The sequence below is a fragment of the Aphis gossypii genome, chromosome 3 (assembly GCF_020184175.1).
Source record: "Aphis gossypii isolate Hap1 chromosome 3, ASM2018417v2, whole genome shotgun sequence".
Classification (NCBI taxonomy): domain Eukaryota; kingdom Metazoa; phylum Arthropoda; class Insecta; order Hemiptera; family Aphididae; genus Aphis; species Aphis gossypii.
Window position 1 is genome coordinate 34,934,688 of NC_065532.1, and position 27,820 is coordinate 34,962,507.

The 27,820-nt window shown below is 23.5% G+C and overlaps 2 protein-coding genes across 2 annotated transcripts; one reads left to right on the forward strand and one right to left on the reverse strand.

Moving 5' to 3' along the window:
- Nucleotides 1-1,645: 1,645 nt before the first annotated feature.
- LOC114131239 (nuclear migration protein nudC) lies at nt 1,646-26,789 on the forward strand. Its single transcript, XM_050204769.1, has 7 exons — nt 1,646-2,009; nt 3,223-3,303; nt 3,387-3,578; nt 6,980-7,153; nt 19,418-19,612; nt 26,332-26,534; nt 26,590-26,789. The coding sequence occupies exons 1-7, from the start codon at nt 1,932-1,934 to the stop codon at nt 26,639-26,641; spliced, it is 975 nt and encodes a 324-aa protein (XP_050060726.1). The 5' UTR covers nt 1,646-1,931; the 3' UTR covers nt 26,642-26,789.
- Nucleotides 7,398-13,827, reverse strand: LOC114131244 (uncharacterized). The gene is made up of 4 exons (XM_027996417.2): nt 13,640-13,827; nt 9,380-9,490; nt 8,150-8,417; nt 7,398-7,632 (listed from the first exon to the last, which is right to left on the reverse strand). Exons 1-4 carry the CDS (start codon nt 13,688-13,690, stop codon nt 7,598-7,600), a joined length of 465 nt encoding a protein of 154 aa, XP_027852218.1. The 5' UTR covers nt 13,691-13,827; the 3' UTR covers nt 7,398-7,597.
- Nucleotides 26,790-27,820: the final 1,031 nt, after the last annotated feature.

Genomic DNA, 27,820 nt, shown 5'->3' on the forward strand with positions numbered 1-27,820 from the left:
AAATACAATTCTCTAGGATTTAAAATTATATATTCATGTTTCTAATATAATGATTAAATGCGTTAGAATAAAATAATGTAAATTATAGAGGATGTAAAAAAAATGTTCAGTTTGAAGTTTATGGCTTAAAAAATATTATATTGATATCTAAATCTGAAGTTATTGATGTTCAATGCCATTATGACATACCTGCTAGTTGTTACCAAAACATTTGCGACTCAAGGATTATATGGAAACACATAAAAACGCGTTACAGTAATGAAAAATAGTTTTGTTAAATAATATTGAGTAATAAATTATTTCTGTTATGAAAAAAAAGGATGTCAGGTGAAAATACTGTTATAGGTTTGTTTCAACACGCGGTCGAACTATCATAGAACTGTTGGGAGCATGTGCAGTAGAATTTTTCCATTCCAACTCGCCTAAGTCAAACTATCAGATATTTGTTCCAACACTGAACTGTTCAGTCTGAACACTTTATTAGACCAGTTTTATGACTGGTTATCGACAGTCAAAACGATCCGTGGATTCTGACCGGGTTGGGAGTTAAAATCCATGATCGTTGAAGTCATGATCAGTCCATGGTAGCGTATGCGTTGCAAATCAATCATGGATTAGTTGTAGGTAACTAATCCCAAATTCCGTGTTGGAACAAACCTTATGGCTTATACAAGTTGTGATAAGATAGCTGAGCGAGGTCAAAATTTTCTATTTTATCATGAAAATTCATATGAACGAAATAACTATTTTACATTGAATTTAAAAATGTATAAAATATTTTTGATTTTGGGGGGTGCTATAAGTTTTTTTGGGGGGTCACCCCCAGTTGCACTTATTAATATACATATTATAGTATTATACCCAACAATGACGTACGCAGAAAAAAATTTTGGGGGTGTTTTTGAAAATCAGTTATTGCAAAGTATTTCTTTTGTTCCCATCACATCAATGCACAATTGGTATAATTTTATTTTATTTATAAATAAGTATTTTTATTCTTATTCAAATTATACTAATTATTTTAATTTCTTAGTACATCATTTTTATGACAAAAACCAAATATTTCGGGGGGTGTTTGAACACCCAAAACACTCGCCCCCCTGTGTACGTCAATGAATTACCTAAACCTAATATTATAAATGTATAATAATTAAACAAAAAAAAGTTTAAATTTGAATAGAACGTAATTATTACATTTGGCGGTCAGTGATAATGTGATTTGTTGTTTACTCCAAGTCGAACGAATATGGTATTTTTCTTTTATGATATTGATTTCAACCGTTTTTTTTTTTTAATGTGTGGTTTGTAATTACATTTTTTTTCATAGTGGTTATTGTAGACTGTAATTACCTACACAGTCCAATACACGGTAGCTTAAATTCGTGGTGACCTTAGTGGGCACGTCCAGATTTGGTCGTAGACTTTACAATAACTCTTACGACTAAATAGTAAATATAATATCCTCGTTCAGGTTTAGGAGGGTTATGACTCATGATTGTTGTATTCTTTGATTTGAATGATTTACCATTAAACAAAATTGACCAGCAGTCGATTACTACGAATATCGAAAAGTACGATAGTCGATTACTGTGATATTCGCGTGGGAACCATTTTAAATCGCGGTGGGAACGTAGCGGAGGTTCGTTATTTGTTTCCCACCACTACAACTATATTGTATTTGTATATTATCTATGGTGCTACAACTACTACTGCGAATGCCTCGTGAGTTAGCTTGATGTTAAGTGATAACGATAAGTGATTTCCCATTTACCAATTTTGTTTTGTAACTGTGCGGCACGCGTGTTATTTACGTTAGCTCTTCGGCGTTTCCCGTTGTTAATCGTGAAATTATAATTTGTAGTCGTTGACTTGTACATTTATACTGTATAATTTCATTTTTAATTTCGATTTAGTTAAATCCGTATTGCATAATGTCAAATAGCAATGAAGAGAGGTTTGATTCAATGCTTCTGGCATTGGCTCAGCAGCATGAGAAAGGAGTAGAACAAGTAATTATTAAAAAAATAAATAATAAATCTAATAATTAGTTATATATATATATATTTTGAATTGGGTTGCTTTTGTTGCTGTGAGAAGAAACGAACATATTTACAACACTAAATAGTTTGACTAAAGTTTTCAAATTTGATAATATTATATTTTTAAAAAGTACCTATATAGTAAAACGTTTTTGTTTATTTAATTTAGATAATTGTACGATTTAGTATTAATTTTCTCAAAGTTTTGTGATGATTAAACTTTTTTTTTCGTATTTTTATTTCAGTATCTAGGTATAATATCTATTATTGATTTTTCTATTGTTATTTCAATACTGTTGTTGCTATAGTAACATACTTAATATAGTTAAAAGTTGATAATTAGAAAAACTAGTAAAACATAACCAAATTATATTTAGGTACTATTTCTATTTATACAATTTATCAATCAAGATGTAATTTTAATTATTTTTTTCTCTTCTCTCTTTTATTATATCAATGTACTTATACTGTCTTATATATGTACGAAAAGGCTTAGCCTGAAAATTCTAAAATGAAATATATTTTTTTATTAATGAAAAAATAATAGGTACTTATCGGTAATCGTGACTGCCTTTCTTTTTACAACATAATTAAAAAAAAGGAATTAAAAATTACTAAAACTATTATAAAAGCAATAAATAAAATTCAAAATTTATAAGTTTATTACTCGGTTTATTAGTAAGAGGAGTAAAATGTTCAGCCATGCAATTTAAATCACTTATAAATGGATTATTGTGCTTTTGATACTACATAAATTTAATCAAATAACTGTTTAGATGAGGATTGGGGGCCACTGTTGCCAAACAAAAATATCCCTCGATTTGCTATGCAACACCACTTAAGGTTATATATCCCTCTATAGGGTTAAGAAACTTAAAAACATTCCATCATATATCAGTAAATGTCCTCAAGGTTACAGTTATTTGGTTAAGTAGTCATGATTACTGATTAGTACCTAAAAAATAAATATTTAGTAGGTGAGTGAAGTACTAGACCAATATTTTGCGAAGAATGGGGGTACCATTCCACTTCACTAACCAAAACATTAAACACCTATAACTTAATATTAGATACTTCAGAATTAAAATTTTTATGTATCTAAATAATACAAGGGTTAGGTTTTTACATTATTTTATTATTCTATTAAATATCTTTATGTTGATTAATTTTTATTGTGTTTTAGCTTTTGGATACATTTTTCAGTTTTCTGGGTCGAAAAACTGATTTTTTTATTGGAAGTCCAGATGAAAAAGCTTCTGAACAAGTATATATATTTATATTTAAAAAAAAAACATTAAATATAAATTTAATATTCTTATTTATATGAATACTATGTTGATATTTTAGATGTTAATGTCAGTATTTAATAGACATCGTGATATTGCTTTAAAAGAAAAACGTGCACTAGATGAAAAACGAAAATTGGAAGCATTAAAAAGATTACAAAAATCACAAAAGGAGAAAGAATTAGAGACTAAGCCAAAACTAAAAGAATTAACTGATGAAGAAGCTGAGCAACTCCAAAAAGAGTTAGATTTGGTGAGAAATTTAAAAAAATATAAATTCATATTTTATTTCATTTTACTTTACTAAAATTATTAATAATTTTTTAGTGGTTTTAATTTACATATTGTATATTATTTGTATTTTATATGCGCCTAAACAGAAAAAATCTATTCTTAGTCATATTACCCAACACATTTACAAAAACTGTCTATGGAAACTATCTCATAAATGCTGATCATCATAATTAAATAAATATTTAGTGTTAAATTCAGTTTTTAGTTAGGTATGTTGTTTGTGTTAAAAAACATAACAAAAATTTTATTTTATTCATTTTTTAATGGTATTTTCTAATAAATTTTAACAAGTTATTAGTATCATTTATAAAGGTACTTTTTAGTAATGAAATAAAAAAATGGTTGTCTGAAGGCGCACAATACGATTTTGTACACAAAAATTTGCTATACAGGAATAAGGATCCTGTTTTATAGAATCAACCAAATTTGATAATTTTTTTTTTTTAACTAATAGAAGGTAATATTTAACAGCCCGCATTGATCTCCGTTTTTTTAATATTTTAATCTCAAACTTAATAATCTGTTTTCATAAATATACAATTTTGTATAAATTATATTTTACTATTATTTTGAAAAAAATAAAAATCGAAGTTTGATGTGGCCTGTAGGAAGTCTTCTTCTTTCAAATAAAAATATAGTTACCAAAATCCGACAATTCTATAAGGCCTGATAATTATTCCCATGAAGTAATTTTTTTGATATAATACACCCTTATCAACCCCCCTTAAATAAGTATTGGGTAGTAAATTAATGGAAAAGTATTATTATTAAGGTGGTAACTAAAATACAAAATTTAATTTTCAAATTTTTGTAGAATCGTGGGAAATTTGAAAATCTGGCCCTGGGCCCCTTAAGTATTTTTTACAGTGTTGCTATTCACATTAAATCAAAATGATGTTGATCAAAATTTAGAAATATTTACTCTACTAATTATTTGACTCTGCCTGTTATTAATGTGAATATTATGAATATGAGCAATGAACAACAAAATAATTTAGTATTATTTTTAGGTTATAATTTATGTGTAATTATTTGTTTTAGTACACTAATATAATGCTGTGGCTTAATATGTCTGCCACCATATTCGTACCTGACCAGGCTGACCATACTATTTGTTGTGTTCAGACCAAATTAAATGAAATATTATTAATTATAATAAATTTTTTAGTTGTTTGAAGTAGTTCCTTCAATTACTTGGTATGGTGTATATAATCCATTTTAGCATAATAAAAATAACATTGTTAATTTAAGTGAATTTGACTATTGTCTTCATCTTACAAACATCCAATATAGCAAATTTGTATTTAATAGCACAAATTATGTGTTCTTAGCTATTATATTAAAATGAATTAACTTATTATTAAAGTTATAGGTGTACTATATATTAAATTTTGTTATGATGTTTACTCAAGATCCATCATCCCCCTTTTATTATTTTTCAATTCATTAAATTTGTGTTTAAGAATACAGCAACATTTTCATTTTAAAATAAAAATCAAGAGTAAATTTAGTCAAAATTTAGAAAGGTGGGATAAACTTCAGATTTTTAATTTTACCACTATATAATTGCATTACTACAATAAAGTTAAAATGTTATTGTTAAAAAAAATAATAATAATAAAATCTGTATTCAATTTTTTGGATATTATAAATTGTTTTATTCTATTATTAGTAAATAAAAAGAAACAAAAAAAAAAAAATATATATATTAATCATTATTCATTACGTTTGAAAATGTTTCAGGAAGTGATATATTTATGATTTGGTAATTATTTATCTGTTGTTACTGTAATATAATCAATTTGTGGTTTTAAATGGTTCTTTATTTATTTTCTCATGTTTTTGTGTTGTGTAATTGGCTGTTTGAAATTATTTATTTTAATAAGTTTGATAATAGGTAGTAAATTAACTTTAATATTAATGCTAACAGCTTAAAATTGATTTTGCCAAGTACGAACTTGGTTTTATAATTGTAAGACGGAGACAACATATTATGCTTGTATTATGTCCTCTTAATGTATAATTTTTTATTGTGAGTTGTATAATTTTAATTTTATAGTAGTCTGTTAAGGAAATTGTGTACATTTGATCTTTATTATTTCTTAACAAATTTTAATATATTTTGTACCAATTTGAATCTTTAAATGTCATGTCAATTAAAAAAAAAATTATTGGATTATTAGAAAGCAACTAGAAGAAAGGATTTATGAACAGTTTATACAATAATTAATTTATGATAATGTTAGGAAAACTTTGAATGTTGCAAGTTAGATACTATAAGACATAAGTAAGGACATAAGTAATACTATAATATAAAAAATGTTTATTATCAGACTTCTCTTAGATTATTCTGTTATATGTGTGGTATGTGTTATATTTAATAGATGATACTCAAGGTGATTATAAATTATTAGCAAAATTATATGATGTTTTTCTCTGGAAACACTTATTATCGACAACAATCGTCACAGTACCAATCATATAGCTATAATACGTCTATAAACATTGTTATTGCTTTATAAAATATATTTTATTTTCATAATTTATTGTAGAAATATTAATTAAAATCATGTATTTCGAAAATTGTGTATCATTGACGACGATTGATGATGGAACAAATCAACGAAAATAACTTTAATACACTAGTCACTTTACAATATAATTATAATATTTTATTTTTGTCATTTTATAATACTCTAGCTATAATGATCTACAAAAATAATCAAAACATTCTGTGTAGTATATACATAATATCATACATATTTGTAGTAATTAAAAGGGAGGGGGGTGATCGCCCACTTGGACTTTTCTTGGGTCTAAACCATCATTTTGTCATTGATAAAAAAATATTTAATGATGCAGCTTGTGAAAACTGCATCTCATCATTATAAATACAAATTTTAATAGTATCTAACCAATGTATTGTATTTATTAATTATTTTTTTTATTAATTTAATTTAAATTTAAATTTATAATTAATTACTCATCATTATTGATCATTATCTATTTTTAGTATAAAAAGTTATAAATATCTATCTTTTTAAATATAATAATTTAAATGTATAAAATAATTTGGACTAAGAATTAAATTAGTGGCGTTTTAATTAGGCATCCAATTTAATTGAGCGATGTGTTTTAGCATTGATGAAATAGTAAAACATTATATAATCAATAGTTTTAGTAATGAAATAAATAAAATTAGTTCATATCTTAATCTCATTTAAAAAAAAATTAGCATTGTGTAATTATTTTAAATTATAATTACTAAAAACTATATTAATGTTCTTATAAACAATTTGCTAGCATTTAATGTATTTTTAACTATTTTATTAATACTGTTTTTTTAATTGTATGTTTTAGAAAAAAAATTTAAAAGCTCAAGATTCAAAAAATTCTGTTGAAACAAATGAACTATCACAACCAATTGAAGAAGATGAAGATGATCCAAAAGAAAAAGGAAAATTGAAACCCAATGCAGGCAATGGCTGTGATTTACCTAATTATAGATGGACTCAAACATTATCTGATATCGAAGTAAGTTATTTTTTTAATTTTTATATTTTTAGTTGACTTTTCTTACAGATTAATTGTTTTTTTCGTCTTATAAAATATTATATTAGATGTTTTGATATTTTCCCCTTCTATTATAGCGTAATCACAGTTATATTTTGAAAGTGTATATAAAATATCCATATTCATTTGATGCATATTTAATTTATTTATATTAGCTGCATTACACATGAGATTGTTTGTGTATTATATTATTACAAATAACCAATTTTAAGATTTAATTCATATCAATTTATTTAATACAATAATTTAAATAAAATCTTAAAGTAGGTGTATAATTAAATATACATTTATACTTCTTGTCTTCTTATATACTACACAATTTATAAATAATAATATTCCATTTTATTATAGTAGTCCATATTTCTTTGGGATCTTGTAATATTGATAAAGTGAATGACTTGGTTTTTAAGCAAAGTTGTTTGTAGAGTTTATTGCACTTCCTAAAAAAAAAAAATATTATTCATTATTATCGTAATAGTAATCTACAAGTATAAAATGTTACTATCGATAATATAGCTAATAATAATTATTTTATGTATATCAATATTATTTTTAATAATTGGCTTTTATAATATGATGTTATTAAAAATGTATTAAAAACAATACCTATAAATATAATGGTGGTTTAAAATTAACCAAAAGTTAAAGTATACAAGTTTCATCTCAATTGATACTGTTGGAAGAAATGGTTGTTTTTTATGCATTAAGAGTTAAATAAATCAAGTATAACTTTTATGCGAATAAGGAAGAAAAATATACTTCTGTAGTTGATAATTTCAAAAACTGATTTGAATTTATTGTTATTTTTTGGACGTATGTTAGAAATGTACTAAATTTATTTTTGTCAAGTAGTGCTAGTGTCTCATTAAAATATATATACAATTATATTTTATAAACTAAATATTTTTGTTGGTTTATATATTTTTAACATAATATTTGTTATTCTTAATGACTTACTGTGAACATAGTAGATGCAGTATACAATTGTTAGGAAGAAAACGATTGTCATAGAAATGACCAATACAGTAAGTTGATGTCGTTCACAACAACATGTGGTAGGCTTTCTAGACTTATGTCGATTATGCCCTATGCCATTAACAATTGTAAAATGATTTGATGATGCTACTGATAAAGTATCTAAATCATTGTTTCGATCAATATATTTGTTATGGGCATCTAAGTTTTCAGCACATAGTAGTAGCATTGAAGTTGTAGATGATTTACTCTATAATAAAAAATAAATTAGAATTATAAACATATTTTAAATATCTAATCAAAAATAAAATTTGTTTTCTTTTTCTAATGATAACATTTTGGCAAATTTAAAGTTGTATAAAAATAAATTTTGAATAAAGTATGTATAAGATATAATTTCAGTATACTTCAGAGTAGTGTTTAAATTTAGCTAGTTTAAAAAATTAGGTACTTAAATTATTTTTATTTTTATGTAGTATGTAATATATTTTATTACTAGCATTGATAATTGTGATTAAAATTATATATTAATAATCAAAATGCAAAAAAATAAATATTTTTTTTTTTATCATATTTATTTAATTTATACAATCCATATAAAATTTTTTTACAATAAGTACAATAGATGAAGGTTAGATAAAAAGAAGAAATAAAATGGATAGGTTGGCTTGATTGGCTTGATTGAAGAAACTATTCAATAATACTACTTTATAGCAAGGGTGGGAGTGATTAGTCGACTAGTAAGTCACAAAAAATAAATATTTATTAATTATAAAATAACTTTAAATAATTATTGTAAAAATAGTATATATCTTGATTTTATTAAAAATAAAATATAGTAAAAAATATATAAATACATAAAAAATTATTAAATTTTTAAGTTTAGTAAGAAAATATAGTTAAATCAACCCTTTTTAAAATTATTTTTAAAAATGTTATAAAATAATTATTTTAAATAAATACAGGTGAAATTAATAATAGTTTTTATGATCATTAAATATATGTATTTAAAATAGTAAAAAAAAGTTGATTTCTGTGGTACAAATTAGAATAATTATAAAAATGGTGAAAAATTATTATTGTATTTTTAATTGAATTTTTAAAAATGTTGGCAGCATTGGGCATTATGTTTTTAGTTTAATTATTTAAGCATGAATAATTAAAAAAAACATTATTTTCTATTAATAATTAAGTAATTCATGGATAGTTTACCTTTATGCTTAGTTGATTAGGCGATGTGGATGAGCTTGGTTGCGATTTGTCACTGGAATTGTCTTGTCTTGATGACGAAAACGACGGTCTTGGTATAGACCATCTATACACCTACATAATAGAGCATGAATTAATATAGTATGTTGTTTTAATCTATCTATAAATATAGTACCTATTACCTACAATTGCCTATGTACAAACGAAAGATATAATTTTATGATTATTGAAGATCAAGGTTATTGATGGGCGTCGTCTAAAACAATACACCTCGTCGCGATACCTACCTATAGGGTATTTGCAATAAGAAGTAATAAAGCTTAGATGCGGGTTATGTAATGTTTGAACCGGATTTTTTTCAGTCAAGTTTCAAGGTCCGGGTCATGTATTGCAATTTTCAGGACTATGTAATCTAATTTTTTTATGCCTTCGGGTATAGAGTTATCCGGTTTTAATGTTATATTCTGATAATATGTTAAGAAAATATTTCTATTATTTAATTTTTTGATACATAAATATAAAAATGTATAACTCGTTATAGGTACGTATGGAATTTTAATAATTGCTTAGTTGTATCTTGAGTCAACTAGTATTGTTTTTTAATTACAATAGATACGTACGAGTATATAAAATAAATACGTATATAATATTGTCGGAATTTGTGATCTTAGTTATTTTTACTTTTTAAAGAGTGCTTAAATTAAAATATTTTATTTCAACTTATTTTTGGTATAACACATTAAATATTGTATTTAAAAGTAATTAAAGATTATCATTTTTTATTTTAAACATCCCATATTAGGTAGTATTTTTTCAGAGACTTAAAATTTCATACTACAAAATAAATAACTAGTTAAATATAATATTCCATGAAATTTTAACTATTACTAATTAAAAAAAATTGCATATTTATACATAATATAATTTATCTTCTGTAATTTTTCTTACTTTAAATGCTTAATTTACTATTATACTTTTTTATAAATATATTATGGATTGCCTACCTAATATAAAATATTATAAAATGTTTGTTCCTCAAAAATTATAATTTTTAGCTATGGATGATACCCTAATTGATGAGTGCCCACTTATTTATAAAACAGTTAATACTACTACTACTACTACTAATAATAATAATATCATGTCTATAAATAGGTATGTCTACTTGTTATAAATAATTAATTAATATGTTATACAATATGTTGAGTTGTGAATTGTGATTAACAGTTATCATACAGGTTTATGTTTTTAATGTATACCGACGATGCACTGGAGGCTATGCCATTAATGAGTTGCTTATATAACAATTTTATTATAGATAGATAAAGACACAGTTATAGAATGAAAGGGGTTTGTTTGACTATTGTCTTTTTGAAATGAGGATAATTCAAATCATGTTTCATTGCCAATGATTGTCATTTATTTTTATGTCAAATGAACATACATACGATTATTGTCTTTTTACTAAATTTTAGTCATAACTTCTAATATATTTATTATCAGTTAATCAAAATAATTTGTAAAAAAACTAATCATAATTAATACATTATTACAAGATATTACATCTAGGTATAAGATCATGGAAGTTATTCTATATATATATATGGTTATTTATAGTTTTAATATGTATAATACAAAAGATATAATAAAATAAATCATTGAATGTAACAATTTAAAAATCTCACATATTACTTTATCTTTATGCATTTCTAATTATCCGTATTATATTTTTTGTATTGAATTTTTCTAAAAACTACCACGTTTTACGATTAAATTATAATTTTGGAATATATATATTATTAATGTAAATAACGTTATTATATTAGATCTATTTAAAACGAAACATTAACTATTTTGTCATTGATAATATTAATTATATATTTCATTTTTGATAATAGTTTTTACTTTGTGATGTCATTGATATATTTTGTTTACGATTTATGTAATTCATTATCGAATTCTTTTTGTGTTTAGAAACTTAAATAATATATATTTAGGTGTAGAAATGAGGAGTAGATATATAAACGGATTTTATTTTAAAATTGTATATAAATACTCCAAGGATTGAGGTTTTTTAGATGGTTTACTAAAATTTTGGTGTAGTATGTTGTAAAAATATTTTAAGGGGAGTAGGAGGAAAAAAATAACTTGACGTTGAACCGCTATCCTTATTTATCCGGCCATGATTAAGGATTATGTATATTATATATTATACTACATTGTTTTTCATAATAATTTACTTAATAATATATTACATTTGAGTTTAATATTTATACTTGAATAAATGCATTATTATTAAAGTTGTGGGTGGGATATGATACATTATATATATAATAACAATGAAAATCTGTGCATCTACGTAATTTATACATCGTATCCTGGTATCATGTCATGCAGTCTTAGAATATGCAAAATTCTGTACAGGTATACGTCACATGGTGTACTCGTATATGTGGTGGTTTAGGCTTTAGGAACACAGATACAAATCCGGATATGAAGGCGGATCAATAGAGTTCAAGAGATCTGGTTTCGGGGCAAGGTCATTTATTTTTAAACTTATATTATTTTTTGTAATAATATATTTGCGCAATTTATGGTCTAAAATCATGTCAATTTAGACATAAATGCACGGTCATTATTATTATTATTATTACAATTAGGTACTACACCAGTATTGATCTTAATTGAAAATTGAATTTTATTGAATTTTTTGAAAAATATTTCTATACAATACATGGATATGTATAATTTCTTGGTCAATAATTTTTCTGTACATAATTTAAAAAAAATCATGGTACATGTGGTATCAAGGTTTTTTCAGTCATGCGTGAATGAATAAGTACGTTAGCTTTATTTTTAAAAATATATTAAAAGTAAATTATACTCAAACATGTATTTAATGTATTATTAAGTTTTTAAATTAGTTATAAAAATAATATTAACAATAGTATTTGTAAAATTCCAAAACCAATTAGTCAGTTATATATTAATCGAATTAATTTTTTTATTAAGTAACAGTTATTTCAAGTGGGTTAATTATGTATTGTTACATATTGTGTATCTTTTAAAATATTTTTTATAAACAATGTGTATTATTGAACTTTTGTTCAAAAAAAGAAAAATAATAATAATTACACAGAATTTGATCTATAAAGATAATTTTAATGTTAAACTATTGAGTTAATCATATATAAAAATTTTACTATACAGAATTTTAATAATTTGCTGTGTGTATAAAGTGTACTTATATTATACTAGTATATAAATTTATTACTAGAAATTAAAAGTGTTAATTATATCATTATGTACTTAAGCTGAGCAAGTTTAATTCATTACCCAAATTTCAATAAGTATATATCATTTATTTTAAAAAATTAAATAACTTCTTTTTATACAATTATTGTAGAAACAATATAATATTATCACTATCAGTATTTAAGAGTATTGAATGAAATAACATTATTTTTAAATTCAGCAATGGTTATTTATTTATTTATTTTTTTAATAAATAAAAAAGAACAAATTATTTATTTTTAAAGTTTTTTTAATGTGTAGGTATCGCTAAGTATAATTTTAAATTTGTATTAATAATATAATTATTATAGTAGAAACATTAAGTGTTAGACGTTTGGATTTTCTCTATTTAAATGCATTAAAATATATTGTTATGTGTAGGTAGGTACCCAATTAAAAGTAGAACAAATTTAAAATTATAATTTTAATTATATTATTTTAATGCAAGTGCTTTATTGTATACACGGTGAATGAAAATTTTATGTTAATCATTGGATGTGCCAGATCATTGTGATATTATATTCTATATCTATATGATCAATACTAGTAGGTTATATTTATTACTAGTTCTATATCGGAAATAAATGATTAGATTTTAATAAGCTAATGGAATAATTGCACGCCGGTATGTTTAATAATGTTGTATTTATTCTTTTATTATTATAATATTGAAATCTCAAATACTGTATGAATGTAATTAATTATTAATATATGTATTATGGTATGGTAATTATTTTAAAATTTATCTGGTACCCTAATAAAATTTTCTCATACTCAATATATAAATTTAATTGTACGTAACTAGGTATACTTGTTTTATAGTTAAAACTTAAAATTATGATATTTAATCATGTCAATATGATTAAAGAAAATCTTATACAGTCAGTTTTGTATCATTCATTAAGTAATCAAGTATATTGGTTTAATTTTGGCGAACAGTATGATAATATTTAAAAGAAGTGTACTTACATCAATAATAGTGTTGTCAATATCAATAACGCTATCTAATTTTGGACTCATAGTTATTCTAAAAAAAAAACTTCCTGCCTCTTAAAGAGGTGGTCTTTTTTTTTCAAAATAAACTACGCTCCTGCATCACTTGATATTCGTTAGCGATGATGTTGATAGTTTCTCGTGGCCGGCGAAACATCACATGCACCGCTTAATACAGCGCACGAGTATTTTATATTACTGGCATAATAATAGTAACCAAGTCATTTTAGTGGAGTGGGAATATTAGTTGATCTCGTTATTGAACTTCAAATTCTCGAGCACTCAGTGATCTATACGATCTATATTTTCTAGCAGTGTGTACGATTGTACCTTACATATTGTGTTTGAATTATGTACAATATAAATAACCTCATAATTTTGTATTCGAATAAATCATTGTTTTAAATAGTATAAAATGCGAATTTTATTTTGTTTAAAAAAAGGTTTGGTCATGGCACTGTCGTAAACATTTTATTCGAAAAATATTTTTGAGTTAATAAGCAGACAGGCGGATCAGTAACTATTTTTTGCGGTTTAGTTAGTATGTTATATTATAATAATAATTGTATTTATATATGTATTTATTCGGTATGTTTGGCTAATTTTTCTCCGCGAACATTATGTGTTTTCATGGTGAATAATTTCTTTGTATTAATAGCTTAAAATTAGTCTTTAATAGTTTAATTTTGTAAAGGAAATAATAATTTACGTCATTGTAAAACATTAAAATATACCTATGTATACGATTGTTATTTGAACTGTTGTTAAAACAATATTGGAAAACCTTGTACCTACCAAATTTCAAACTTTTTGATCGAAAATAAATTATTTTTTTATCAACATTAATTGAAAACAGACTAAAAAAGTAGGCTATTTTAAATATCTATAAATAGAAATATCAACATCAGATTTTTATAGTAGGAATCCTTTTTTTAACAACATTTTGATCATTCTCTTCCTGTGTCTATTTGTGTAAACCTTATTTAAAATATTGTATTTATGGAATTGTTTAGAATTTTTTGCTTCGTAAACATTATTTATTCAAATTCTGATTTTAGAAGAAGTATACTCGAAAGATCATGTTTTAAAATTCTTAAAATTGTTGTTCTAGTTAGGAGTGTTTTGTGTAATATGTTTTAAAAAAAATTTTGATTTGAATATATTGTCTAAATATACCTATTTAAAATCTCCAAAAATCAGATTTTGAATAACTGAATTACTGAAGGGAAAATAGGAGGTGAACATACTTGTTGAATGAATATAAAACTAATTTCATTTTAATTAAATGAGTTTTTATATAGCCCGTTTTTATTCCAACATAAGTTATCGTCTATCGTACTACAAAACATTTTGCATCATAACATTCATAACTCATGTAATAAAATAAATTTTATCACGTGCGTATGTAACTTGAACTAACGTTTAAACCATTTAAGGAAATCTTTACAAAAATTTTTTTAAATAAAGTTGTCTTTTTGATAATTAATATTATTAAAAATCTGTATATCATATTAAAAAAATTTGGTCAATTATAAAAATTGGGATTTAAAATAAGTATTTCTTTAAACAGTAAACAGTCATTATTTTTGAAGAGTTGTAAAATAAAAATAATTTCAAAAATGTTAATACTTTTTAAGATAACGAGTGTTTACTGTTAAACATTATTCTGTATATTTATATAAAGAAAAAAATAATTATTAATTTGTTTATGGATGAAACTGGTTTGTACAATATTATATATATGTATTTATATATATATATATATAAAACCAATTGAAAAGTATCAAACTATTATTACAATTAAGATAACGATTATTAATTATTTTTATTCAATTATTACAGGATTTAGTGGTAATTTTCATATATTCATATAATTTTTTTTTAAACCATTTATTAACATAGAATTATTATGTAGATGAACATATATATCGCATATTTATTTATTTAATTATAAATTAGTTTTTAGATGTTATTTAGGTTATATGAACAATTACAAATTACAATAATAATATTACAAATCGTGTAATTATGGTAATTATTCAAACACAATATATGTCTATAATATTTCTTAAATAACTAATACTAAGAAATAATGTATATTGATTGTTTAAAAATGTAACATATAATATGTCATCCTTTCTTTAAAATTTACCATATAAGCGAATATCTTTCTCTCTTGAATCATATTTTCGTATTATACCTTATTGATTATGCAAAAATTTCATTCAAGACAAGAGATAATATTTAAAATAATAAAGAATTTAATAAAAAAAGACAGGTATACCTTATACCATTTGTACGTATTATTTATATTTATATATTATGTGTAAATTATATATAGTAAATTTATTGTTTTATTAATAAAAAATCTATTGTTCAAAATTTTTTGTAAACCGTACCTAATGGCAACACGCTTATGCTGAAGGTTTCATTAAATTAAAAAAAAATATATTTATTTTACAATTAGGTGTTTGTTTTTGTTTGAGAATTATATAAATTTGATAAAAGTACCATATAACTTCTATACAATAGATAAATATTTTTTTTCAAAGAAGATATTTATAAAATTCTTAATAGTTAATATTATAATTTACGAAAAAACTGTTAAAATTATCGACGTATATTTTTTTATTTCAAAAGATTTAGTTGTATATTTTTATTTATTGCACTTTTTAAAATATATTTTTATAGATGTTATTAACAAAGGCCTAAACTTTTTAAATAAATACATTACAATATATATTATGTTAATTAAGGATATTGAATAGAGATTAATAACTGTAGGTAGTGTAATTTAAATAAGTAAAAGACAATACTTGGTGTTGAGTTTAATTATTATTATTATTATAATTATTTTATTTCTTTTACAAATTTCAATAATATAAAATTATATAAACAGAATATTATGTACATATCATTAATGATTAAATCACCCAGATTCTAACTAACCAATAAATATTTATTAATTTTATTTTGACCTTAAGTTCCTGTTAAAGTGCGTTTAAAAAATGTCTAAAACTATTCAATGCACTCATGTAAACAATTCATATTTTCTAAAAACAATTAGAAAAATAATTTTTTCTAAATTGTACTATTATATGTATATCAAGTATTGTAATTATATTTCGCCAAGTTTTTGCACGTCAAAAGAACGTGATCCAAAAGGGGAACGTGACATTTATGGATAGACGGGTTTTTGTTTGTTTAGGATCGTTTGTTTTTTGTAATTATCAAACTCTGGTCACGTTATTAATTTTAGCTGGTCGTTCATTTTCCACAATCGGGTTTTGTTTTTCAAAGGATCTCATAAAGTTTTTCTTTTATTGATTTGGTTGCTATAGATAAAAAAAAATCACTTATTAATATGGTTTGTATACACATTTTAAGTATTTTAGATACTTTTATCTTATAATTATAATATGTAAAATAACACAATTTATAAAAAGATATTCATTGAAACTGTCTTGGGTGTGATGATCGCCTTGTAGATATGCAGAGCGATATAATATATTATGTTGTGGTTCTTATTTGGTTACTCCCCTTTGTTTATCAACGAAATTGTCGGCATTACTGATTATTGATTAATCATTGATCATTGTTAATTTGTAGCTCTTCAATCCACTACAATAATATTAAATTATGTATTGTATATGCATAAAATGTCCTTGTGATAATGCTGTATCTACTCTTTATACATAGTTAACGTTTTTAAAGTAAGTTATTAGTTAATTATTAACAGTGTGACAATTCAAAATTAATAAATTACAAATATTATCAAATACTTAAATATTTTATTTATTTTATTTTAATTTCCGACACTTGTTTCATGGATCGTGTTTATATTTTATGAATATAAAATGAATATTTACCCGTATACCTCTATGGTGTTAAAACCATTTTATGAGTGAAAAGTTAAGTCGGGAATGTTATAGGTATATTATACTATAGGTATTTACGTGTTGTTTGTCATTCATTGGTCTTACAGTTAATCGTCTATGGATTTTTCGTGATCGTTATGGAAATCCCTAATCTTAACCAAGGTCGCGAGAAAACTGTCAAGACGTTTGTAGCTGTCTTTCAAAAATACATTCTTTATTGGTCACGACTTTTTTTATTTTGGTAGTGACGTTGGGTTTTAATGGTGTTCAGAGAAACTATTCGGAAATGTCAGATCTTAACACTGTGATCTTCAACGGATGTACAATTATTAATATATTTTTAATAATATATTATAAAAGATTAGTTATTTTATAATAATATATACATTATATATTATTATTAATTATAATAATTACACATAAAAGTTATTTTATTTTAATATAATTTCATTAAAAAAAATACATATATATATATATAATAGTTTATAGGCATTTTTGTTTAAATCGAATGAATACTATTATATTATATTATAACGTTTTATCATGTAAATTTCATAAAATATTTAACTTTTTGTGAATTCATTTGAGTGCACCTCAGTTTAGTAATTTAAAAACTGTATTTTTAATATTCTAAGTTACATATTACTTGATTATATTTGATTATACAATTATTATTTTACGTAAAAATATATTAAATTTTTAGATTAAAAATATTATTTGTTTGGTAATTATTTTAATACACTTTAAGATACCTTTTTTAAGATAGATTGTAAAATATAAATAGTCAATAGTTTTAATTTAATTTTTAATAGCATAATAATTAATTAAAATTTGAAATATATAGGACATAGGTACTAGAATTAATTGAATACTGAATACTGACTGTGGATAAGTTATTGCTGCGGTCTCCTTCTAAATTATGCTAGTGATAAAATAATTGTTTTGATTTCGTTTTTTAAAGTAATTGTAAATATAAGGTATTTTTTTTTTGTTAAATTATAACCACAACTATGAACTTGTATTTCTGTAGTTTAGCTTAGGTTATTTATGGTTCATATTTTCAACTAGAATTTTATTTACCATAAACCATAGTTATTGGATACTTAATTAAATAATTAAAGTAATATTTAAAAAATTTAACAATAGCAAGCAAAAATAAAGAACAGTTGTAAAATATTTGAAATCAATTTTGAGTATGACATAAATAATATTTGGTTTTTATCAAACTATGTCTTATGATAATTTCTTTTTAGAAATTAATTAAATCTTATTTAATGCATATTGACACCTATCCTATAGTGTTATATATATATATTTATATTTTTGCTAAGGAGAAATGTCTAATTATTATATTAAATTATTGAATATTAACATTGCTGATTCAAAGACTTCTTGATGAAGAGAAAATGCATTTATCTTTACGTACCTACTTCATATTTGAGCATTAAAATCCAATGCGTGTAATTGAAAATGTTTGACTTGAGTATTGTTGTAATTTATTAAGATTAGGTGTCTACTATTTTAAGACTTTAAGATTATTATATTGTTTTGTTCAATACATTCATATGAGGATTCAATTTTAATTTAAATTCTAATATTTTTTCTTGTCAAATCCTGATAGCCATTAGTCATTACTGATTAATGATCATGTATATTGTATATATATCTTGTAACGTAATGATGACGAAGATACATTTGTAATATAGGCACCTATATAATAAATATAATATGTTCTATATATTAACCTTGAAATGTTCCGCAAGACTCATGTCTAAATCATATATTTTAGAGATTATCAAACTACCTATTGGTATATACATTATATTGTTAATAATTAGATGCTCAATTACTTTAATGTTGTATTTTTTGTTCACAGCTTAAAATTCCATCTAAAGCTGCATTTAAGTTGAGACCACGTGATGTTATTGTGAATTTAAAAAAGAAACACATTTTCGTTAGTATTAAGGGACAACCGCCGATATTGGACGACGAACTACAGCATGAAATTAAACTTGAAGAAACCACGTGGTTACTTGAAGATGGAAAAACATTCCTTATTAATATTGAAAAGGTAAATAAAAAAATAAAATATTATTTAACTTATTGATTTAACAAAGTATTTTCTATAGTGAACTTGACTTTTTACCCAAAAAGAATTGGTAATTTTCTATTTTTAATTCATTGCTGTATTAGTGTGTGTTATTCCTATTTTTGCTCCACCATCACAGATAATAAAAAAAAGATGGATTATTTTTATTTTTAATCCCCAAATTATCAACTGAATCTAATTTGCTACCATAATTAATGCTGAAGATTTGAGTATTTTCTTTTACTGAAAATTGGTCCCATAATACAAAAATAAAATGCCCAATACACCGCTCAGATTCTGAAATGGAATTTGACTAAACTTTTTTGTGTGATCATTAATTTAAATTTAGGTTTATTACTTAATTTATTTTATAAAAATCACAAAAATAAATATATTCGGTACCTATAGTTTAATTATTAAATAGTACCGTACAGAAAGTGTCAGTGTGTTAGATTTTAAACTCCATTACATTTTTTTTAAATCTAAAAATATATGAGCACTTATTATTTTGTATGAGTAATTAATATTATTATAAATCAATTGTTTGCTTTTTAAATGTGTAAATATTGGATCCTGTATTTTTTTTTAAATATTTTGATAATATAATGTATTTGCAGATAAAATATTAATAACATTACATCAGTATATTTTAAGTAAACGTAGAAGAGTATTTCGATATTGAGAGTTAAATAGTTATGATTTTTATTGTACTACAATTCATAGACATTTTAATTTTAACTTAAGTCTCAAACTACATTTTGATCACTCGTACGTAAGCATGCGTTTTCATATTTTCTTAATCTTGTTTTGATTTAATGAAATATCAACAACTGTAGCATTTACTAAGTTCAGTTCATAATTATTATTTGATTGCGATGATTTAATATTGATTTCAAATTAAATATCAAAACACATTATTTTGCGCTCATATTGAAACAAAACGAAACGAAAAACTTAAGTTTTCGTTGCCTAGTGGTTTTATTTTTAGTATCAATTTCCAAATGATGTGTCTGACGGAATAACTATTACTATCATGTTAAATTTGTGACGCTGACTATTTGAATTTAATTAGATCTTATATTAAGATGATGTATATATTATAAGAGCTACCCTCATGCTTTTCGCTGCCCGTAGATTAACCCCATCTTAAACTCCTTTAAATTATACAGATTTTTAGCCTATTTTAACGCGATTACAACAAATCAATATTTATATATTTTATACTAATTATTATTATAGTAATATAATCAACGATAATTATTTAAATAAACAAAAAAATATTATATTTTATAAGTCAAAATTATTAATATCTAACTATTCATGCGTGAGCCACTATAGTAATCTATAATGGTTAAAAATGCTTCAAAATCTCCAAGTTCTAAGGAATCTATTGAAATAACTTTTATTAAAATGGTTTAGTAGTTTTAAAGTATTAATTTCGGATATACCAACCTCCATTTATATATATTATGTAGTTAGATTATATTTTACTTTTTTTGCAATTTATTTTATTATTATTATTTTGGTTTAACAACCACTCAATTATTTATTAGTATTTAAAAGTTGTGTTTTGATCTATTTTTTAATAGATAAATTTACTTATCACGAGAAAATTCTCATCAATTTTATAGTGTTTTACAATAGTGTGATAAATAAATCCAATGGCCTACCTTGAGGGAAGTCATAAGAACTTTCCATAAACCTTCCTTGAATGAGATGATGCATTATATTATAAATTATAATATTATTCATAATAATGTTTAATAAAAAATTCCATTTATAATTTATGAGTATATATAATTATGGTTGTGGAGAAAAGTATACATTTTTGAAACGATAAAAATGTTTGTTTTTTAAAATACATGTAGGTTGTTAATTGAGCCGAGATTATAAAACTTGAAAGTCGACACAGAATTTTTTAAACAGTAATTCACCTGCAGTTTTCAAACAAATACAATATATATAACTATATACAAAGCCCACACTATATACTTATAATTGGATAATCCAGTATCTCATTTTTATGGTATAAATGTCCAATTTTAGTTCCGAAGACTTTAAATTTGAATATTAGGCTTATCATATTATATATTTAAATAGAAATTTCTATTCTAAGTAGCTTGGAACCCTCATTTTATAATCTTTATATTATGGGTTAAACCTCTAAAAAAGTTTTTCTAAAAATATTTTATCCATTTCTGTAAAATATAAATACAAATTTCGTGAATAGTTAGTATAATTATATTACAGTAATCAAATTTGTATTTATAAAAAATGTATTTCTCAATATATTATTTGGTTTATTTGATAATGAAAAGGTAATGAATAACTACTATGTAACAACTATTTTTAAAAGTTAATTTATCAGATCTTATAAAACTACGTTATCATTGATTATGTAGGTATCATTACTTGATATTGCCTATTAAAGTTTTTAATTTTTAAAGGAATATTTTATAAATAATAAATATAATAATTCCGAAGCTTTATCTTTGTATTTAATATTTAACGATGAACAAATTTGAACAGAACTTATAAATATGATTAATACATAAAATAGAATTAAAGTATAATAATTTTAACAACTACTAATTACGTTTTTAAACATCATATTTGTCTGGAGTTTAAGAAATGAACCGATTAATATCGATTTTTATAATAAAAATCGATTTTGGTTTGTAAATTGATTGGTAAAGTATTTTAGATGATAGCGACGTCTGTTTTATGACTTAAATTTGTATGTAATCTATATGGTTTCTGTGTAAAACATTCATATATTGTTTTATTAACTGTTTGCATCAAGTTTTTATAAACAATTTTATACCGTAAACTATTTTTTTATTTTTTATTTTAAATTCCAAGGGATAGTGTTAAATAATATATAACACACAAGAATTCAAATTGTTTTGCAAAATTACTTGGGAATTATAGGACATCAAAGGAATCTTGTGAAAAGTACCAACAATTTTTGCTATAAATATTTTATTCTCGAAAAGTGACAAAGTAAAGCAACTTCAATACCTATCTAATAATTTCGTATTATAATAATGATAATATCTAAGCGTTTTTTTGATTATAACTTATTATTAATTTATAACTTCGATACTTGGTAATTGGTCTCTATGTACAGTAATAATGTATTGTACTTATTTGATGTTGGGTTGTTAGTTTTTATTTTAAAATGTTTTACTACTATACCAGTATTGTTATAAAATGCACATAAATAAATGCATTGTTTTTCATAGAAATAAAGCGTGTTTATAATTGAAATATTATATTATAATATTCATAAATATTTTGTGATATTGTGGTTCGTACAAGCTAGGGCCTAGGAAGTTACGTTAAGAAGTTATTAAGTAAACAGATGTAATGTTGTACTAGTATATAATTTCAAGCTAAGCCATCTTTTTATCCATTATGAAATCATATTGAAGCTATATTTTTTATTGATTATATACTTGTATTTTTAATATTATATATTTTAATATTTAATTTGTCTATAATGTTTTTATTGACATATTTAAAAGGTGTAAATTAAATTATTAATTTATATTTAAACTTATAAAATATATTAATATAAAATTATATATTTACATTAATTTAAAATTATTGCTACTTAATTAGTGCTACTTAATATAGTCATACCTAATGATTTGAAAATATAAGTATAATATTTTTTTTTATGAATCTTAATGACATGATGTTGCGATAACAACCAGTTTTGATTTTTAAAATACTCATTACATTTTAACAAAGAATTTATTAGTTTTATAATGTGGTGTTTTTGTTAGAATTGTTTATTTGTTTCTTTTATTTAGTTTTATTTGTTAATATTTTGTTTAATAGGAGGATACCAATAAGTATAAAGCATATTATCTTTATCTTCCAACTTAAAATCGAATCATACATATATTACATAATATACAATACATTATATACATTTATTAATTATTTATCTATTTGCTAATTAAGAGATTATTTTTTTTTTTTGAATAATTTGCTTAAGTACTAAGTAGGTACAAGAAAAAAACTATGAATAAATATTGTGACATTTTTGGTATACTCGGTTTTAACGAATTTGATTAAGGTTATTCTGTTAAAACTCAATAAATAATTATCTCATCAAAGTATTTGTATAATACTAAAATGTATACCAGTTATTTATTTCAGTATTTAATTATGTGAAATAATTTTCAAACAATATTCATTATTTTATGTTAACATAAATATTGTGCAAATGCATAATATCCGATATCTATGCTTTCTCAGTTATTTATAATAACTTTTTCTATTTTTTTTTTATGTGGGTGTACACACTATACGTCTACACGGAACAAGCTTATATTCATTTCGTGTAAAGTTGTAAAGTTTAAAAGTTATGTATACTTAATTGTGTATTACTCTTTAATGTGTAAAAAATGAAATTTTGTTTGATGAATTTCTTATTGGACTTCATTGGCTTTTAATACTACTCATTCGAGATTTTAAATATCAGTTTCTTAAAATTAAATGGTGCTTTATGAAAATATATTGTATTACATATTCATTCAAATGGATAAACTCGAGGAATTTAAAAAAAAAAAAACCACGCGAATAAATAAATAAATAATAATTTAATTACACAATAACAATATTAGGTAATATACTTTTATTGTAATGAAATCTCATCAAGTGTGTCACATGTTATGTAACTTGTATCTAAACTTAACACACATTAATTCTGCCGAAGTAGATATATATTAATATATTATTATAATAAAAACTTATAAAATAAAATATTTATAACAACAGATCAAATATAATACTCATGTGTTTTCTTTTGTAGTTGGTATTATAATAAGACTTGCGAATTCACGCAGTTTAATTGGTGTAGTTTATTTTATTACAACTATTATATAAAGTAAAACAGCCATTAAAATGTTGTACACGTATCTCACGTAGTCGTTTTAAAATTTAAACTATTTACAAAGTCATAAACAATATTATCACAGTCGATTTTGTTTTGGAATCAAAATGAGTATACTACAAAAACTATAGACACTGGACCTTCGTCTTGAAGAGTTCTTGAAGAGAAGTTAGTGGACATAGCTGTATTCTTATTTTATTCCTATTTGAATTTAACGATATGAGCGTAGCTATAAGATTACTAAATATTATTTTTAAATCGCAGTTGCACATAACAAAATTACTATTAAATATATTGAATATATATTATATAGTAATGATATAATTTATGTATACTATATAAGTAACCTTGTACTAAACATCAACTTAAATCTACAAATTGCATTATATTTATTTATAAATTTATAAATTATTAAGTTATCAATATATTATGTGTTAGGTATAAATTGTATTAGAATATAATAGATATCTTATAATTTTTATCATACAATTTTAATTGTATCAATAAAAATATGAACGACCAAATGTTAAAATTCATAAAATTAAACGTGTTTCTATAATTTAAATTTCAATATTAAAAAATATATATATATATTTATGTGTTTTTAGCTAATTTTAAAGTATCTATGTGAGAGCGTGTTTTTCTTTTTTCTTTATTATCGCCTATTGGCGAAGTTAAAATGCTTAGGTTTTCAATACAGTGATTTCTAGTAAGTAGTAACAGATTGGATCTAGTTGGTATTTAAGGCCAAAAGTAAAAGTTCATAATTTTTTTCTGTTAATAATCAGGTAAAATAACGGAAACTATAAAAAAAACCTAGAATCAATTTTTTGAAAAATCGATTTTCTTATTTTGTTATTAAAAAATAATAATAATTGTGTAAACTTAACTAGACATTTATACTAAATTTTAATATTAATAAAATAATAATATAAATGGCGATTATAGTTAGGTAGGATATGATGGCATGTGTGTTGCTGAAATTCCCAGGTGGCCATCCGATAGGAATGATGTGGATGTTCCTTTGGGAACTAGGAATGGAATTGGTAGCTTAACATCAGCGTCGTCGGGCAACTGGTGCGTCCACTGTTCCATGCCATGTCCCTTTTAGTATTTTATGCAGTATAATTTTCAAAACATGTATACTGTAATTAAATAAAAAGTTGAGCGTAAATCTACAATAATTATTATGAGGATTTTAAGTTAGAATTTTGACGGAAAATGTTCAATTAGTTATATATTTAAGATTTCAAAATTTTAACTATTTTAGGTTCTTCATGACTAGTTCTTATTGAAAATTAGAAACCTAAATAAATGTACAAGTATACAATTTTTTTTTCATATTTGGACGAAATTAAATACTTAAAAAATGCATAATTGTTTTTATCGTTTTGTTATAATTTAAAATAATATGTATAATGTATATATATATTTATATATATTCTTTTTACCTACTATATGCAAACATATTTTTAAATTATTTAGATTAGGTTTAAGGTATTGTCTATGTATAGTATTTATAGTCAATGTATTATTAACATAGTAAACTTAATAAAATTATTATATATTATAAAATATTCTAAATAATATAGGTTGACATCAGGTCTTTGCTTATAGGATTATTTATCATATATAATGATTTATCATTGAATTTAAATTTAACACATCCATTACAGTAACCTACTGAATTATGAGGTTACAATCGACTCCTATTATTGTTGAGCGGTGTTAACCTATATTTTCCCTCTTTTTTAGGGTTGAAACTACAAGTATTTAATTTCAGTATCTTTTATAGGTGAATAAAATGGAATGGTGGTCTAAACTGGTAGTTTCAGATATCGAAATATCTACCAAAAAGATCAACCCAGAACCGTCCAAACTTTCTGACCTAGAGGGTGAAACCAGGTCCATGGTGGAGAAAATGATGTACGATCAACAACAAAAGAATATGGGATTACCTACGTCGGACGAGCAGAAAAAACAGAACGTTCTCCAAAAGTAAGTTTATTTTATGTTTTTACTTTCGTTGTTTTAACTGTTAATATTTTTACAGGTTTATGGAACAACATCCCGAGATGGACTTTTCCAAGTGTAAATTCAATTAAACCCGCTCAAAACCAAGAAAACAAAAAATATATATATAAAGAACAGCATTAAATGAGAATTGAAATAATAAAAATAATGTTATCACTTACAGTTTCTTTAGATGAATTCAAAAGTTTTTGGATTAAAATAAAAGTATTGTAAATTTAATTGTGGTTTTGTGTCCTTCGACCGAGTTCCATACAATAATGTGTTACCTGATTGGTTCATTTTATTAAATCGTTCGACGTTATCTGTTTAGTCACCCGGATCAGCAAAAAGCGTTTTGGTATTATGCTGCGCATTATTGGTATTATAATTTCAAATTAATCTCCAATCAATTGATAACGCGTATTACATTTTCTTTCGTAGGTAAATATTATTGTTTTTAGCTAAACTTATAAATTTAACAATACAAAAAATGAATATGTATATTATTATGTATGGTTTCGATTTAGTGTATACAGCTTTTTCAAGATTGTTTAGTCATTGAATAATACACTTAGAAAGAAAAATCTGAATTGGTATGTGCACTGAAATTCTCCATGAGCGTTTATTGAAAAATAAATAGTATGAAACGTTGTCAACAATAAAATATCATATTATTTTAGTCGTGTCGAATAAGAAACATTACTTAGTATGAAAAATAATTCTTATTAGGTAATATAAGTAGGTATGTATACTTTGAATAGATTTTATAAAATTGTGCACTTATTATATTTAAAACAAACATAACGTCAAAAAAAAAAAAAATGTTAGAATACATTATCTGCTCGTGATTTATTTGATAATGGTTAGGAAAAATAAAAAAATATCGCTAAAAACTAGGAACAAGGTCTTAGATACGCTTCTTATTTTACTTGTACTCGATTAATGGCTATACGAAGGTATGATAGGCCGCTATTGATTGTGTGAGATTCTTAATTGAAACTTACCGTTGGTTCCTGTTCAACAGTGCGTGGTGTTTCCGTGTATATGCATTACTTACGACGCGACGTGAGTTCTGTGCTCAAGAAATTAACGTACCTACCCACGATAAGACATGGTTAATGTCAATGTGTCGGGACTCTGGGGACTAAAAGCTTAATTTGTTTGAAAATTACACAACTGCGGCGTTCTAATATAATACTCGGAATTTATTTGGTCAAATTATATTAACGTTAATGAACACATTTATCACTGATTGCGTAAAATGATTGACC